At 37.3% G+C, this 18,667-nt stretch overlaps 3 protein-coding genes and 1 pseudogene across 3 annotated transcripts; all 4 read left to right on the plus strand.

Annotated features, from left to right (window-relative positions):
• The first annotated feature begins 5,342 nt into the window (after window positions 1-5,342).
• Window positions 5,343-6,119, plus strand: LOC112012922 (fatty acid desaturase 4, chloroplastic-like; annotated as a pseudogene).
• Window positions 6,120-8,189: 2,070 nt separating this feature from the next.
• Window positions 8,190-8,816, plus strand: LOC111996576 (fatty acid desaturase 4, chloroplastic-like; the record flags this gene model as incomplete). Its single annotated transcript, XM_065764832.1, is given in 1 exon segment — window positions 8,190-8,816. A coding segment is annotated over 1 exon segment (627 nt), but the record flags the coding sequence as incomplete, so codon positions are not given.
• Window positions 8,817-10,448: 1,632 nt separating this feature from the next.
• On the plus strand, window positions 10,449-11,607 carry LOC111996575 (fatty acid desaturase 4, chloroplastic-like). The gene is made up of 2 exons (XM_065764833.1): window positions 10,449-10,798; window positions 11,102-11,607. Exons 1-2 carry the CDS (start codon window positions 10,449-10,451, stop codon window positions 11,520-11,522), a joined length of 771 nt encoding a protein of 256 aa, XP_065620905.1. The 3' UTR covers window positions 11,523-11,607.
• A 5,345-nt stretch (window positions 11,608-16,952) lies between these two features.
• Window positions 16,953-18,200, plus strand: LOC112012924 (uncharacterized). The gene has a single exon (XM_024045294.1). It carries the CDS (start codon window positions 16,953-16,955, stop codon window positions 18,198-18,200), a length of 1,248 nt encoding a protein of 415 aa, XP_023901062.1.
• Window positions 18,201-18,667: the final 467 nt, after the last annotated feature.

Consider the following 18,667-nt stretch of genomic DNA (forward strand, 5'->3'; position numbering starts at 1 on the left):
AAGTCCCATAGCACATAGCAAAAATAAATATGGCGACAACGGATCACCTTGCCTCAGCCCCCTACTAGGCTTGATAGTTCTACCTGGCACCCCATTGAGCAAAACAGAATATGATACAGACTTGATGCATGACATAATAGTGGCAACAAAGGTTCCAGCAAACCCTAAATGCAGCATTGCCCTTTCCAAGAAATCCCACTCCACTCTGTCATAAGCTTTGCTCATGTCAAGCTTTAGAGCCATATACCCATCTTTCCCTTGGGTCTTCCGCTTCAAGAAATGGAGTGTCTCAAAGGCAACCAATACATTATCAGTAATCAGCCTTCCCGAAAGAAAAGCACTCTGTGAATCAGATACTACATATGGCAAAATCAGCTTCAGACGGTTAACCAACACTTTTGCAATGAGTTTGTAAACCACATTACAAAGACTGATAGGTCTAAAATCTGAAACTTTCCGAGGGTCTTTTATTTTGGGGATAAGAGCAATAAAAGTTGAATTAATAGAATCTGGGATAATGCCTGAATTTAAGGCTGTCAGAACTACTTCTGTCACATCTTTACCAACAATATGCCAAAAGGATTTGTAAAAAATAGGGGACATACCATCGGGGCCAGGAGCTGTGAGAGGGGCCATTTGATGGAGAGCTTTGAGAACCTCTTCATCATTGTAAGGTTTTTTTAAGCTATTATTCATCTCATCAGTTACTGTAGGAAGTAAGCCACTCAAAATCTCATCAAAGCCAGTTGGATTTGAAGTGGAAAACATAGTAGCAAAATAAGAACTTGCCAAACTACCCATTTGGTCTTCATCTTCAGTCCAGACACCAAACTCATCTTCCAAACCCACAATAAAATTGTGCTTATTTCGTTGATTAGCCCGACAATGAAAGTAGCGAGTGTTGCGGTCTCCCTCCTTCAACCAATCACTATGAGAACGTTGTTTCCACATTGCTTCCTCCTGAACCTGAAGTAAGGAAATTTATGACCGGAGCATTTCAATCTGGTTCGGGTTGGTTCTGTACAAACCATCCTCCTCAGCATGGCTCAGCTCCTTCAATTTCTTGGCCAAAGTGTTTCTCACATGCCCAAAGGTAACCCGGTTCCATGTGCTAAGGTTGACTTGGCAGCTTGTGATTTTCCTTACCAAAATACTAACTGGGTCTGGGTCAAATAAATCAGCCCATGATTGTTTCACAACATCCTCACAGGATCTATCTTTAAGCCACATTGCCTCAAATCGAAATGGCCGCCCCTTTCTGTAGAATCTTTTTTGCTCAGCATCTGAGATGAGAAGGATAGGTCTATGGTCAGAGTGAAAACACTCTAAGTGATGGATACGAGAAGTAGGGAACTGTAAAAACCAATCCACTGTTGCCACCCCACGGTCTAATCAAATCCAAACATTATGGTCCCCCGGTCTTCTATTACACCATGTAAAAGGGTATCCATTAAAGCCAAGATCTTTAAACCCACAATAATCCAATGCATCCCGGAACCCCTGCATCTGTCGTTCCGGCCGATCCAACCATCCCTGTTTTTCTTCAAGTCTAAGAATTTCATTAAAATCACCCAAGCATATCCAAGGCAAACTATATCTGTGACTCAAATCTCTGAGTAGATTCCAGGAATTTTCCCGGCTGGCAGTTTCAGGCTCTCCATAGAAACCCGTGAAACGCCAGGCGTCATTCATTCCTTGATCCACCACCCCATCAATGTGATTATCTGAAGAGGTAAGGACTTTCATTGCAAAAGTTTCTTTCCACAGCAAAGCCAGTCCCCTTCCCCTATTATGCCGGGGAACAACAAAAAAAATTTTGTACTGCATTTTATGACTTATCCTTTCAATAACTTCTGTGTCAACTTTGGTCTCCATGAGGAAAACCAAATTGGGATCTTTTTTGCCAACCAAGTGAGCAAGTTCGGCCTCTGTCTGTGGGTTCCCAAGCCCACGACAGTTCCAACTGAGGCAACTCATTGTGACTGGTGGTGCTGGGAACCAGCCACCACCTGATTATTCTCTTTTCCCCCCTTACTTACTGCACTAACCCTCTTCTTTTTTCTAATAGTCAAGTCCATAGTTTCCAATTCCGGCCGCCTACTCTCTGAAGTCTCCATATCTGAGCTTGAATCAGCTTCCCCAACCTCACGCAATAGTTTTGTCCATTTTTTCTTGGAGCTTTTCAATGGCTGCATGTCTCCCCTATTAGTTATGTCTGCTAGTGGAGTCTGGGTTGCACCAAAAGAGAAAAAAACCATTCAACCCCTCACTGTGACCAACTCCCTCCTTATTACACAAAACTTTTTGCATGGGAAGTGTATAATTTGGCTGTCCCGAACCCACCAAATTCTCCATGTTTTTTTCCATAACTTCAGACATCCCTCCACTATCACTAAAGTCCTTATGGTGCAGATTATCGAAAGGAGAAACAAGCACACCTGATTCGGCCTCCATGAAAACAGCCTCAGACTGAATATTTTCCTTCACACTGCCCTTGCCAAGATCTGAACCGTGCACACCTTTGCTGATCAAGACATTGGTAGTTGGTTTTTGACGCTCCATCGCTGGACCCTTCTTCCAACTCGGTTTTCCACGAGCTCTACCAGAGACAACCACCACAGTTTTCCTAGTGTGACGCACTGGCTCGGCTCGAAGCCATTCCCCATACTGTTGCTCTTCCTTTTTCAAATTTCCTTTTCCCCGAAGCCACACTTCGCAATCACTCTCACTATGAGTAACCTTCCCACACCAATAACAAAAGTTGGGAAGCCGCTCAAATTTAAGTAAAGCCCACCCAACATGCTCTCCCTCCGACCACAATTTGCAGCACCGTGGAAGAGACTTTTTAATATCAATCACAACCCGAATTCGCAAGAACTCACCTCCCTCACCATCATCCTCCGGGTCAGCCACCTGCACTAAACTCCCAATTGTGTTACCCACTGCTTCACCCGTCTCCAGTGTAAGACACTGATCTGGAACGTTGTGGAGTTGCACCCAGAAGGTAACAGAATCAAATGGGAGCAAGGGAGCAGATTCGACATCCACCGCGCGCCGGAAAACGACTAAGCTTTTGTCATAGGTCCATGGCTCAAGCTCCAGGACTCGTTCTAAATCCAGCGCATCATCAAATTCAAACATCAAAATATTGCCCCCAATGTCCCGAATCTTCATCTCTCCAATGAGTTTCCAAAGCGGTTTGAAGGTCCGACTGACTGCCTCTGCATTAACCACTCGCTTTGTAAAAAACTTTGCTGCTAGACGAACAATGGAGACCTCTTTTTTCCGAGGCACATCAGCCCGGTTCTCTTCTTCTTCTGTCAGTGAAAATCGTGACCAAAGATCCTCAATGGAAGCCATGACAATAAGAATACCAACCACAACACTTCGTAACAGGAAACTGACGCGCACCACTCACCGTCCTACCAGGCACAGAGCTTGGAGGGTACTGGAAAACCTCCACGATGGGAAGGACACTATTCTACACACGTCTCTGGGGAAAACCTAACTAGAAACCCTAGCAGATAAACCCTAGGCGGCGTGAGAGAAACCTAGATAGTTTTAGCTTTTAATATATGATTACTTATAAGAGTATTTTTGGTTCATGCAGACTATGTTACTAAACCTTTTGCGGTAAGAACAATATATTCACCCAGTAGGGAGTTCAGTTTTACAAATGAATGCAAAACACATGTTGTACTTTCTCTGACTAACCCAACAATTGGCATTGTGGGGTGGATCAATAATATTTCAAAGTTAACACGCAAAAAAGTATTCTTCTAAGTTCTACGTTGTAAATAAAATCCAGCCAAAAAATTTTTCTTAATAAAAAATTCAAGATATTGGCTTTTCTGTATTAATTTGATTTCCATTGGCAATGATCCAATAGGGCTCTTGAGATCTATTCAATTTCCAGAGTCTCACTTTCCCAAAGGAGGATTGTAACCAAGTGTTCGTAGGAAGTCAGAAGTGAGGTCATAAGCATCAACGCCTTGTCTTCATTATTGAACTTTATATTAATTTGAAATAAGCCACTGACAATCAAGTTGAACATGTTGATATGCTAAGCCAAATCCACACTCTCTTTGCCATCTTAGGTCCACATAGTTTCCAATTAAGATTTTGTTTATTTGGGAGGGACTTGGGCATGTAATGGCCCTTCAATTTCAATTATAGAGGCGGAGCCAAAAGGGGCAATTTCCCGAACCTCCCCCCAAAAGAATCTTATAATAATATAGGAGATAAGAACAATAAGTTCGCCCCTCCCCCCAAAAAAATCTTATCTTATAATAATATAGGAGATAAGAACAATAAGTTCGCCCCTCCCCCCAAAAAAATCTTATAATAATATAGGACATAAGAACAATAAGTTCGCCCCTCCCCTTCTCCTTTACTATACGTATGATACATTGATTCCACACAAAATAAAATATAAAATAAAAAATAAAAAGTTTTTTTTTATTTTTTTTAGGAGAATCAATAGTAGACTTTATTGAATAAAATTAACGATACATTAGGGAAAATAAAACATAAGCATTCGGTTAAAATGAATGCCTCTTTCTCTTTGGCAAGACTCTTGTAAGTGTTTAAACAAACATGAATACAAGACTTGCTAATACTAATAAGAAGATAATAGTATGATATATTATCTAAAATAAAATCAAATAAAAAATAAAGAAAAATCAGTATGAAGTGGACGTTATAGATTTAAAATACTATGATAACTACAAAAAAAAAATAATAATAAAAATAAAAATAAAAAAGGAAGAAGAAGTAATAATGAAGGATTCATGACACTATTTTTCGATAAAAGATTAGAAGACTTATGTCTTTAATAACAGTTGAAATTCAATTTTCTTATACAATGACAATTTTAAAATTCAAATCAAACTTAAAATAATTGTAAATAAACGCACACACACGTGTGCAACACCAAACACTTATTGCGTTTTGAGCGGAGTTTGTAGCATGCCTTTATGTTAAAACCCAATCTCTCTCCCTTTCATGTGCATGTGTTTTTGTTTCTCAACCAAAAAAAAAAATAAAAAATTGTACTAATAATTTGTGACACCACTTGCCTCTTCCTAAGGGCTTCGTTTACTATAATTGTGTCAGCGACATGACAAAATATAATTAATTGGGCTTAATAAGTAGTGGCTATATTATTGCCACGATTAATATCTTATAATACTAAGAATTAATTAATATTTGGCCTAACAAAAATAGTAATATTTAAGCTTGTCTATTTGATATATAGCCGGATTAGGCATTTTTAGATATACATCACTATAAATTTCTTTTAAAAAAATCTTCTCTCCTCTCTCCGTGTGTGTGTATTAAAAATACCACCACCCACAATGATCACATCACCTCCTAATAACCAACCCATTCTTAATGACCCAAGTTTGAGATCAACGTGGGCTCATCGTGCATGGGTAGCATGTAGGTGCACCATGTAATCTCTCTAGCAAAGGCAATAATGGGTGCAGCCAAATCACAAATATGGCTTGGCCCCATTTTAGCAGGTTTGGTTGGTTACATATTAGCTGATCTTATGTCCGGAGTGTACCATTGGGTTATTGACAATTATGGTAGTGCCTCAACTGCAATCTTTGGAGACCAAATAGATGCACTTCAAGGTCACCATGAGCAGCCATAGGCAATCACTCGGAGACAATTTGCAAACAAATTACACGCCCTTGTTCGTGCCGTGACATTCACAGTGCTACCAATGGACCTTGCTGTTAATGATCCAATATTTCATGCCTTTGTTTCTGTGTGGTCGGGTTGCCTTTTGTTTAGCCAGCAATTTCATGTTTGCTCACACAACTAAGAGCCGGCTTCCACCATTGGTAATTGCATTGCAAGATATGAGATTGCTTGTGTCACGTTCACAACATGCTGACCATCATATACCACCTTATAACGATAATTATTGCATAGTGAGTGGGGTTTGGAATGAATTTTTGGATAAGCGGCAGATTTTTAAGGCATTGGAGATGATATTGTTCTATAAGTTAGGGGTGAGACCTAGGTCTTGGAGTAAACCTAGTTCTAATTGGACTGAAGCGAGTGAGACTTGGGGGCGGATGTCGTGGCTCAACCCTTATGTCATTTAGATAACGACCTTAGGCCCCTAAATAAAAGAGGGCCCTATACAATAGTATACAATATTTATTTGTCTCCTAGTACAACCAAAAAAAAAAAAAAATTAAGATCTTAACTATTGGCCAATAAGATGTATTTTTTATTTTATTGTGTAAAAATTTTAATGAATAAGATGTGTTTTTTATTTTGTCTCCAACCTATAATAATGGAGCTTCCTCTCTCACAATCAGATTTTTAAGGGCTATTAACAAAGTCAGTTGGGCAATAATTGTTGTGGTGCCCAAAACGAAATCAAAGTAGAAGTTGATTTGCTATATATATATATTATACATGGCAAGATGAGCTTCACGAAATCAATCCATTCTAGGAAGGGCAATCCTAGTCCAAGCCTCATCATCAAGGACAGACGCCGGTGGGGCCCAAGGGGGTTTTTAGTTATTATTTATTTTATTTTTGTAGTTGGACCCTTCTGCCAAAACTTTAGTAGACTCTCATTCTCTATAATAAGTCTAACTAGCCCTCCTTGAATAGCAACTATTTATCACAAAACTTAACAAAAATAATAAAAACATTCATGGTGGTGAATGTATTTTAGCAAAAAAAATATATATTTTACAACTAAAGAACTAAAAAATATCATGTGTTATTGAGAGATTAAAACTAAATTTTTTGCAACTATAATAAACTAGTATAAATACCAGTATTTGTTAAAAATAAAATACAATATTTCATTAAGATTAAATCTTTTCTTTCAATTTAAAAACTCAAATTTTCTCTCTTACTTTATTATTTTAATGAGTTGTTTTTTATTCTTTTAAATAAAGTGATAAAAAAAATAGAATATTTGATATTAGGTGTATTGTAAAGTGAGTGGTAAAATACATAAAATAGGTTTTTTAGGTGCTAAAAGCTAGAAACTTTAGGAATGCCACTGTGAATTATCTAACTTCTACCAGAAAAAAAAAATGCTAGCCAACCTAGTATAATTTTTTTTTTTTTTTTTTTGTTCTTTGTTGGTAAATGATTGTATTTTAATATATTTAAAAATAACAATTTTATGTATTTATAATTTTTTAGCAGCTATGACTTTGGACTTAGGGTTTGGTACTGGCTTAGGAATTGAACCAGTCACATATCTCCACAGTTTACGACCCTTGAGAAAAACAGTCATATTCTGAGACCATGCATGATAGCTAGTAGGACCATCCAACATAATGGTGATAGGACGTATGATGTCGCGTTCATTTTGTTGAGCCATAATGAAGAAAATGACCAAAAAATGAGATTTAGAGACCTCAAATGTAGAAACGGAGCCCAAAATCGGAATCTACGCAAAAAACTGAGCAAGACAGGTCCTGTTGAAAAATTTTGACCTTGGTCAAAGTCAACGGTCAACGGTCTGGTCAATGGTCAACGGCTGACGCTGACGTGGAATGCTGACGTGGGATGATGACGTGGCTGAGTGACGTCACCCTAGGGCTGACGTGGCAGTCCGTAAAACGGAGCAGGGCGCGTAAGGCGCGTGGCCGGCGCGTGAGGCGCGTGGACGGCGCGTGAGGCGCGTGGAAGGGAGAGACGGTGCGTGGAGGCGCGTGGCAGCGCATGGCGGCTCGTGCTCGTGAGGCAGAAACTTCTGGAGGCGCATGGGGGCACGTGGAAGGCTGTTTCTGGCAGATTTTTGTTGGATTTTGCTTGGGACTGTCAGATCTGTCAATGTATGCCTTTACTTTGGCGGTTTGATCAACCAACTGATGAAATCCGAGTGTTCTAGGGTGGTGGGCGTGACGGCGGTGACTCGCTTCTGACAGTAACTACCGGATGAAGGCGAGGGCAGCGGAAGAGCGCCAGAGATGTCCACAGGAACCAAAAAATCAAAGGAAAGGCTCTGATACCATGTTAACAATATAAAGAGAGAGAGAGAGAATGACTGAATAGTCAGTATAATAATGTGTGTCAAAACAATGTACAAAAGAGAGCCTTTATATAGGCTAGGTATGTGTGCAGTACAAGTAATATAAGTGTAGTACAAGTAATATACTAGGCTAAGCCCAATGGGCTAATCTACACACTAACACAAATCACAAATATGGCTTGGCCCCATTTTAGCAGGTTTGGTTGGTTACATATTAGCTGATCTTATGTCCGGAGTGTACCATTGGGTTATTGACAATTATGGTAATGCCTCAACTCCAACCTTTGGAGACCAAATAGATGCATTTCAAGGTCACCATGAGCAGCCATAGGCAATCACTCGGAGGCAATTTGCAAACAAATTACACGCCCTTGCTCGTGCCGTGACATTCACAGTGTTACCAATGGACCTTGCTGTTAATGATCCAATATTTCATGCCTTTGTTTCTGTGTGGTCGGGTTGCCTTTTGTTTAGCCAGCAATTTCATGCTTGGGCTCACACAACTAAGAGCCGGCTTCCACCATTGGTAATTGCATTGCAAGATATGAGATTGCCTGTGTCACGTTCACAACGTGTTGACCATCATATACCACCTTATAACAATAATTATTGCATAGTGAGTGGGGTTTGGAATGAATTTTTGGATAAGCGGCAGATTTTTAAGGCATTGGAGATGATATTGTTCTATAAGTTAGGGGTGAGACCTAGGTCTTGGAGTGAACCTAGTTCTAATTGGACTGAAGCGAGTGAGACTTGGGGCGGATGTCGTGGCTCAACCCTTATGTCATTTAGATAACGACCTTAGGGCCCTATACAATAGTATACAATATTTATTTGTCTCATAGTACCCAAAAAAAAATTTTAAGATCTTAACTATTGGCCAATAAGATGTATTTTTATTTTATTGTGTAAAAATTTTAATGAATAATATGTATTTTTTATTTTATCTCCAACCTATAATAATGGAGCTTCCTCTCTCACAATCAGATCTAAGGGCTATTAACAAAGTCAGTTGGGCAATAATTGTTGTGGTGCCCAAAACGAAATCAAAGTAGAAGTTGATTTGCTATATATATTATACATGCAAGATGAGCTTCACGAAATCAATCCATTCTTGGAAGAGCAATCCTAGTCCAAGCCTCATCAACAAGGACAGACCCCGGTGGGGCTCAAGGGAGGTTTTTAGTTATTATTTATTTTATTTTTGTAGTTGGACCCTTTTCCCAAAACTTTAGTAGGCCCTCATTCCTCTCAATAAGTCTAACTAGCCTCACTCAAATAGCAACTATTTATTCCAAAACTTAACAAAAATAATACAAACATTCACGGTGGTGAATGTATTTTAGCAAAAAAAAAAACTATTTTCTGACCAAAGAACCAAAAAAATATCATGTGTTATTGAGAGATTAAAGCTAAATTTTTTGCAACTATAATAAACTGGTATAAATACCAGTTGACTGTTGTAATTTGTTAAAAATAAAATACAATATTTCATTAAGATTAAATCTTTTCTTTCAATTTAAAAACTCAAATTTTCTCTCTTACTTTATTATTTTAATGAGTTGTTTATATTCTTTTAAATGAAGTGATAAAAAAATAAAATATTTGATATTAAGTGTATTGTAAAGTAAGTGGTAAAATACATAAAATATGTTTTTTAGGGGCTAAAAGCTAGAAATTTTAGCAACGCCACTGTGAATGATCTAACTTCTACCAAAAAAAAAATCCTAGCCAACCTAGTATAATTTTTTATTTTTATTTTTTGTTCTTTATTGCTAAATGATTGCATCTTAATATATTTAAAAATAACAATTTTATATATTTATAATTTTTTAATATAATATAGATACTTATTTGGAGTTTTTTTTGTCTTTGTACTCTGACTACTCTACGATAATGCAACTTCTTCTCTTACAATCAAATTTTTAAGGGCCATTAACAAAGTCAGCTGGGCAATAATTGTCATGGTGCCCAAAACGAAATCGAAGTAGAAATTGATTTGCTATATACTGTATACACGGCAAGGTGAGCTTCACGAGAAGCAATCCTTTGTAGGAAGAGCAATCCTAGTCCCAGCCTCATCATCCACGATCCCGGCCTACACTACGCAGAGTAATGCTATACCCCCCATAGACTACTCTATAATAATGCAGCTTCCTCTCTCACAATCAAATTTTTAAGTGCCATTATCAAAGTTAGCTGGGCAATAATTGTTGCGGTGCCCAAAACGAAATCAATGTAGAAGTTGATTTGAAATATACTGTATACACGACAAGATGAGCTTCACGAAAAGCAAGCCACCAACTCAACAAATGTGTCACACTGTCACGTAACTTTCATAACGCCACGCATACTATCTATATATCTATCCACCACATTAAAAATTTTAAGTACTCTTGCCCTCTTCTCCACAACACCACCGGCCACAATGATCACTTCACCTCCTAATAACCAACCCATTCTTAATGACCCAAGTTTGAGATCGACGTGGGCTCATCGTGCATGGGTAGCATGTGGGTGCACCATGGTGCTGATCTCTCTAGCAAAGGCAATAATGGGTGCAGCCAAATCACACATATGGCTTAAGCCCATTTTAGCAGGTTTGGTTGGCTACGTTTTAGCTGACCTTATGTCCGGTGTGTACCACTGGGGTATTGACAATTATGGTAGTGCCTCAACTCCAATCTTTGGTTCCCAAATAGATGCATTTCAACGTCACCATAAGTGGCCATGGATAATCACTAGGACTGAATTTGCAAACCTTTCACATGTCCTTGCTCCTTGCCGTTACATTCACAGTGCTACCAATGGTCTTTGCTAGTAATGATCCGATATTTCATGCTTTTGTTGCTGTGTGCTGGGGTTGCATTATGTTTAGCCTGCAATTTCATGCTTGGGCTCACATAACAAAGAGCAAGCTTCCACCACTGGTAAATGCGTTGCAAGATATGGGATTGCTTGTGTCACGTTCAAAACATGCTAATCATCATAGGCCACCTTATAACAATAATTATTGCATGGTGAGTGGTGCCATGGATAATCACTAGGACTGAATTTGCAAACCTTTCACATGTCCTTGCTCCTTGCCGTTACATTCACAGTGCTACCAATGGTCTTTGCTAGTAATGATCCGATATTTCATGCTTTTGTTGCTGTGTGCTGGGGTTGCATTATGTTTAGCCTGCAATTTCATGCTTGGGCTCACATAACAAAGAGCAAGCTTCCACCACTGGTAAATGCGTTGCAAGATATGGGATTGCTTGTGTCACGTTCAAAACATGCTAATCATCATAGGCCACCTTATAACAATAATTATTGCATGGTGAGTGGGGTTTGGAATGAATTTTTGGATAAGCAACAGGTTTTTAAGGCATTGGAGATGATATTGTTCTTTAAGCTAGGGATGAGACCCAGGTCCTGGAGTGAGCCTAGTTCTAATTGGACCGAAGAGACTGAGCCTCAAGGGCTGTTCAATCCTTCGACTATTCAGGCAATGAACTAAGGCTACCAAATGAGAGAAGGTCGTCTGTGCAATAGTATAATAATATATTTATTTGTCTTATTGTATAACAATAGTTAGAGATGTATTAAAAATATTAGCCGTACGTAACAGGCCCAAGTCCACCTATTATATGTGCAAGACAAGACTCTTATTTATAGTAGTAATTTAGGGTTTAGTCTCCTATATATATTACACATGTTTTGTACTACACTCTTACATAATAAAGATATAAACCTTAAGGATTTCCTTTGTAAACGTAAGCCGACAAGGGTAAATCACATAACCGACGTGTTCTCGTGTTCTTATTCTATTCTTCTTTTTCAGCATATACTCTACCATATACAACATATATGGTATACAAATCAATGCTAATATATTAAACAGCAGACATAATCTAATGCATATATTCCATTAAAAGTCAAAGACAAAAGATTGAAAGTTTCTTAATTTTGCTACAAAGTATTTAGATCAATGCAAGAAACGAGGGGTCAAATGAAACAGGCGTTAAATGATTTTATAGAGAGAAGAGAGAAAATTCTAGAGGGAAAGAACAAAGAGGGATAAGTGAGCGAGAAGGTTGACTCTTTATTTGCTTCTTTGTTATTTTTTGATTTCAAACTCTTTATGTTTATCCAAAACTCTTGATATGTATCTGTACAAAACAACTCTCTGTAAATGAGTTTTTTTTTTTTTCTTTTTTTTTTTCTTTTTTTTTGGTGATGGGACTCTGTAAATGAGTTAATTATAAATTCAAGCCGAATTACGATAAGGCAGCACAATACCAATTTGTTTTCAACTTATACTCACTGAGAAAACTGGAGGTGCTTTTTCTGATCTGCCATTTTTGTCCATATCCTTCCCGTCACTGTCTCACCTTGCTCTACTATGACTTTTTTTTTTTGTTGGCTACTAAGTAATAATTATATTGTTTTCAAAGTGGTTCCATCATGAAGAAAATGGAACAATCGCCACCTATAGTGTTGATGGGACACCACATTATTCATATTTCAAAGGTGAAAACAACTTTTGATCTTCACTCTCATTTTATTTATGGCTAGAGCTAGATTACAGATATTAACAACCTCCATTGTGAGTCTGGAGTTGTTCTGACAAATGTAAGAAAAAGTATGGAGTTGTTTATAAATTCATAGTGAATAACATTCTTTTCATTTCTATTTTGAAACATGCACACTATTTGTTTGACAAAACTTCTCACTTGCTCTTACAGGGAATATTTTTATCCAAGGTTTCGTTTTTCCCTCTGCAAGAGTTTCTGTTTTGGTTCAACATATAGAGAGAGACACCAAAAAGGCCTGGAAGGCCTATATAAACATATGTGTTTGCCATGCCGCCACCTGTGCTTTTCGGTAGTTTTATTACTTCTAACTTTTTCTTTTAATATACAAAAAAACCACAATTCAAAGGAATGCTTAAAATCATTATTACACTTTTTTGTTTTCTAAGCTGCTGGATAACTCTTTGTTTTAGTGTTTTTATTTATTTATTTTTTTTTTAAACGTTGAAATCGTTATCTTTGATATTTTATGATTTTTTTTTTTTTATAGCTCTTTTGTTTTCGTTTTGATCGAGTATAATCGATGTTTTTTTTTAATAATTTTTTTATTGTTGTAGAGAAGGAATGACGGGGAATACAACCCAATTATTGATGTTTTGGTTTTGTCTACTGAGTTTTATATATATATATATTATATATATAAAAAAAATTTTGCAATTTAGAGGTGTGTATACTTGAATTTATGATACATATTGTGTTTGAAAATTGAGGTGAAGATCAGGTAACATTGTATTTTCTGCTAAATTATTACTAGTGTTTTCATTATTCTGATCTCTACTTTTTTTTTTTTCTTGGTTGATAAGTCTGATCTCTATTTGTTATGATTGAAACATTTGGTTCCATTAGGTTGAGAGTTCGAGACCTATAAACAATGTCATATTAATTATGGTATTATAAAATTTTAGAGAGAATCTGGAATAATGTAACTTTGTAAGATCCACATGTGACTTCTAGAGGCAAGTAAGAGCGGTAAAATTGAACATGATCTGCGAATCCGACACGACACGACATTAAATTAGCAGGTTATGGGTTGAGGTTTAATAGGTTCGTGTCATATTCGGGTTGACACAGTTGATCCGTTTAATAAACGAGCTGGGTTAGTGCTGAACATATAGAACCCGTTTGACCTATCTGCCCTATTTAATTAAATGACATTTTACCAATATACCCTTCAAACTCTAAGTATATAAACTTATTAGTTGTTGTGGTTTATTTTCTTTGACATATTGTGATTGATTATTTGTGATATTGTGATATACTTTAGTTTTGAATGATTATTTGTAATGCAATTACTCATTAGTTCTGAATTTTATATTAAAAAAATTTATTTGTCTGTTTTTTCATAATTTCTTTTTTCATTTTGATAAAATCTGATAAACAGGTTGACACGACTGACCCGTTTAATAAATGGGTCGTGTTAGAGTTGAGGAATCTTAACCCGTTTAATAAACATGTTGGGTTAGTGTTGACCTATATCGTCGAATACTCATAAGTTGACACGACACGAACCCGACACGCGAACATGAATTGCCACCCTTAAAAGCAACCGCATCAATCAATCTAAAATTGTGCAAAGTACAAAAAATTGGTTAATTTTACATATTTTAACCCAAAAAAACACTCACATCAGTACTTGTAAAATTGTGCATATATACAAAAGTGCTACAGTAATCGCGCATATGCATGGTTACTGTAGCTTTACATACTAATATTTTATTATTTACACATTTTGATCATTTTTTCTCTCTCTTCTCTATCTACAAAACCAACTTAGGCATCTCTCCCTCATCATCTTCTTATTCCTTTGATACACACAAACACACCTACACACAAGGACACACCAACAGACCCAGTACCGCAAAATCAACACAGACTCACCATCCACACAGACCCAACACCGCAAAATCAACCATAAAATCAAACACACCACAAAATCAACCATGGACATACCACAAAATCAACCAAAAATAAACATACCCACACAGACACACCAACAAAGACAGAGAGAGCATTTTTGTGAACTTGTGGTTATGGGTTGGTGCTTGGAGGAGATCAGAATGTTTGGATCGTTGCTTGTGACCGTGAATGAAAAGAGAGTTTTAAATGGGGAATGGAGAGAGAGACTTTGAGACCGTGAATGGAGAGAGTTTCAGATGGGGAATGGAGAGAGAGACTTTCAAACCGTGAATGGAGAGAGAGAGTTGAGATAAATAATAAATAAAAAAGTGAGGAAAATGATTATTTAAATAAAATAGATAGTAGAATAGACAAACTGATGTGGGTGTTTTGTAAAAATGAGTCTGTAAAATTAAAAAAAAAAAGTAGGTTTTTTTTGTAAAATTGACTGATGCGATTGCTGACATCATTTCTTTCTTTGTATTTGTGTTTTGTAATATAAAATTGAAAATTAATATAGTGAGAAATGCAGGCACGGACCTATGATTTCAAGCCAGGGAGTCAAAATATAAGGAAAAAAAAATTTTTCAGTCATGCCTTATAAATAGCATGCACTCATTGTAATAAGGGATTATTGAATAAAAATCAGAAAAGGTGAGGCTTTGCTCTTCTTTTGGTTCTTCAAGAACTGTGAACTTATCAGGGATTCATCCTTGTGGCGTTCAAACTTTATACCTTTGGTTCATGATTCTATTATAATCATTGGGTCAAGGTCTATTATTTATACCTTTGGTTCGCGTTTCACTTATAAACGTTGGGTCAGGGTTCTATCAAAATCTGAATTTTAGCTTTCTTGGGCAATTATTCCAATACTGTTTGTTGGGTCTCAAAGCGCGTCGTTTGAGGTTCGCATCAGTTACTGTAGCTTTACATACTAATATTTATTATTTACACATTTTGATCATTTTTTCTCTCTAGTCTCTATCTACAAAACCAACTTAGGCATCTCTCCCTCATCATCTTCTTATTCCTTTGATACACACCTACACACAAGGACACACCAACAGACCCAGCACCGCAAAATCAACACAGACCCAACACCTCAAAATCAACCATAAAATCAAACACACCACAAAATCAACCATGGACATACCACAAAAGCAACCAAAAATAAACACACCCACACACAAACACACCAACAAAGACAAAGAGAGCATTTTTGTGAACTTATGGTTGTGGGTTGGTGCTTGGAGGAGATCAGAATGTTTGGATCGTTGCTTGTGACCGTGAATGAGAAGAGAGTTTTAAATGGGGAATGGAGAGAGAGACTTTGAGACCGTGAATGGAGAGAGTTTCAGATGGGGAATGGAGAGAGAGACTTTCAAACTGTGAATGGAGAAAGAGAGTTGAGATAAATAATAAATAAAAAAAGTGAGGAAAATGATTATTTAAATAAAATAGATGGTAGAATAAACAAACTGATGTGGGTGTTTTGTAAAAATGGGTCTGTAAAATAGAAAAAGTAGGTTTTTTTTGTAAAATTGACTGATGCAGTTGCTGTCATCATTTCTTTCTTTGTATTTGTGTTTTGTAATATAAAATTGAAAATTAATATAGTGAGAAATGCAGGCACAGACCCATGATTTCAAGCTAGGGAGTTGAAATATAAGGAAAAAAAAACTCTAAATAGGCATCTATAAAGTATTAACAAATTATAAATATAAAAAATCATTGTTTATTAATACATTAAGATGCAATCATCTACCAAAAACAATAAAAACAAACAAACTATATAATGTTTCTTTTTTTTAATACTAGGTTGGCTAGGATTTGTTTTTTTTTTTTTATGTTAGAGCATTCACAGTAGTGGTGTTAAAAAATTTAGCTATTAGTACCTCAAAAATCTATTTTATCTATTTTATCTTCTCACTTTACAATACACCTAACATCAAATGTTCTATTTTTTTTACCACTTCATTTAAAATAATATAAACAACTCATTAAAATAATAAAGGAAGAGAGATAATTTGAGTTTTTAATTAAAGGAAGAGATTTAATCTTAATAAAATATTTTATTTTATTATTAACAACTTGCTGCAATAGTTTTTTTTTTTTTTTTCCCTAAAATACAATCACTATTGTGAATTTTTTTATTGTTTTTGTTAAATTTTTGGGTTGAATAGTTACTAGTTAGGTTAAGCTAGCTAGACTGATTGGGGAGGAGGGGGACCTAAAGTTTTGGAAAGAAGCTCAACTACAAAAATGTAATATATAATAAGAAGACTGTTACACCCTGTGAGAGAAGTTAAGGGAAGTTGATCTTTGTGGATAAAATAATATAGAGAGAACAACATTTGGCATGAGCTCTAGGGGGAACCTCACGGGGTCTCTCTTTTGAGGATGAAGCTGAACTGGCTAGGAGCAACAAAAAAGTTAAAGATATTCATCATGCAAACTTTATGGAAGACAACGCTAACAGAGAGAAGGACTTTTCGTGGGGTAAGGGTCATGCAAATCATCAGTTATCTTTTAAAGATAAACTCGTGGGTGAGCTCCCTGGTGCATTCCCAGAGGTTAAACGTGACACCTCTGGTCTTAGGAAGGGACTTACTGCAATTAGGATATTTGATGAGTTGAAGCAAAAAATCAGGGCCCCATGGGCTAGAGCATTGATTGTTAAGGTTTATGGGAGAACAGTAGGATTTAATTTTTTACAACAAAAACTCTTTGCTTTATGGAAACTGAAAGGAAGACTAGACTACGTGGATCTCAATAAGGATTTCTATCTAGTCAAATTTTCAGCAATGGACGATTATGATTTAGTGCTAGACAAAGGTCCATGGTTCATTGGAGAGCATTTCCTCTCTATAAGGCCTTGGTTTCCAAACTTCAAACCTTGCTCTACTGATGTATCATCTATTGCAGTTTGGGTAAGACTCAATGAACTTCCTATTGAATACTATCAAGTGGAAGCATTGAAGGAGATTGGCAGCACCATTGGGAAGGTCCTAAGGATTGACACTCATACTGCCTTAGAAGCAAGGGGTTGTTATGCCCGAATATGTGTGCAGATAGAGGTGGAGAAGCCGCTGATCACTGCGTTACTTATTGGAAATTTCGAACAGGCCGTTATTTATAAAGGAATTCAGGAATTATGTTTTTCCTGTGGTCGGATTGGACACCGTAAGGAGGATTGCCCTCACATTATCAGACCAACTCCACCGGCTAGAGAGGAAGAGGAGGGAGTGGAGAAGACTCAAGGAAGCTCACGCGTTAGGCATGATGCTAACTCAGCTGAGGATCAGCAATCGGGTGCTATTACTATACCTTCGGATAGGCTTGATGCTGAGTCAGCTGAGGACAACACCTATGGACCTTGGATGGTAGTGACACGGAAAAGAAATGGGTACAAATCCAGCAGGTACAACAACACTACTAGGACGAGTCGTTATGTTGAGGAAAGACAGAGACCCACCGGCGCCACCTTTCATAAAAACGACACTAGTAAGGAGCGTTTGAATGATAATAATAGGAAGAATGGCATGGCTCAGTCTAGTAGTTGGCCTCAATGGGTCAAGCTTCATGATAAGAGGAATCCAATTATCCTCAATCCAAACCAACTAGGAGCGAGCCCAACTGTCATGGGCCTTAATCCCGTGGCTTTTAATGCTTCTAGCTTCAGCCCAAAATCATTAAGTCCAAAGTAAACTCCTAAGGGTAAAAAGGTCCTCTCCAAAGGTAGGGCAGCTTCCAATACCTCTAAGTTGGCCGAAGAGTCTAGTCAACACACTTCAGCTGCTTTTACTTCAATTACCCACAGTGCTTCATTGTCTTCCATGGGTGCCGAGATGGATAATCATTTTGGGGGGTCTTGCCGTGAAAGTTTTAAGAGTGGTGAGGGCTGTGGTAAGGATAAATCAGTAGCTGTTATGGAGGTAGTCCAGTTTAGTGCCCAACGAAGCTCAGAGCGTCATTCCACAATGACAGGAAGAGATCGCAAGGCTGGTTTTGCTAATGCTCATTGGTCTGACGAAGAAACTAAGTCCGACGCTTTAAGGGCGAGCTTGAAATCACTAATTGAAAAGGGTGAAGGTGAGTTGAACAAATTGGGAAGTACAGATTTAAATTCCACCGACCCCAATGTGGTACATCATGACTCCATGGAAGAGGTAGT

The sequence above is a fragment of the Quercus suber genome, unplaced genomic scaffold, assembly GCF_002906115.3.
Source record: "Quercus suber isolate HL8 unplaced genomic scaffold, Cork oak 2.0 scaffold_586, whole genome shotgun sequence".
NCBI classification, from domain to species: Eukaryota; Viridiplantae; Streptophyta; class Magnoliopsida; order Fagales; family Fagaceae; genus Quercus; species Quercus suber.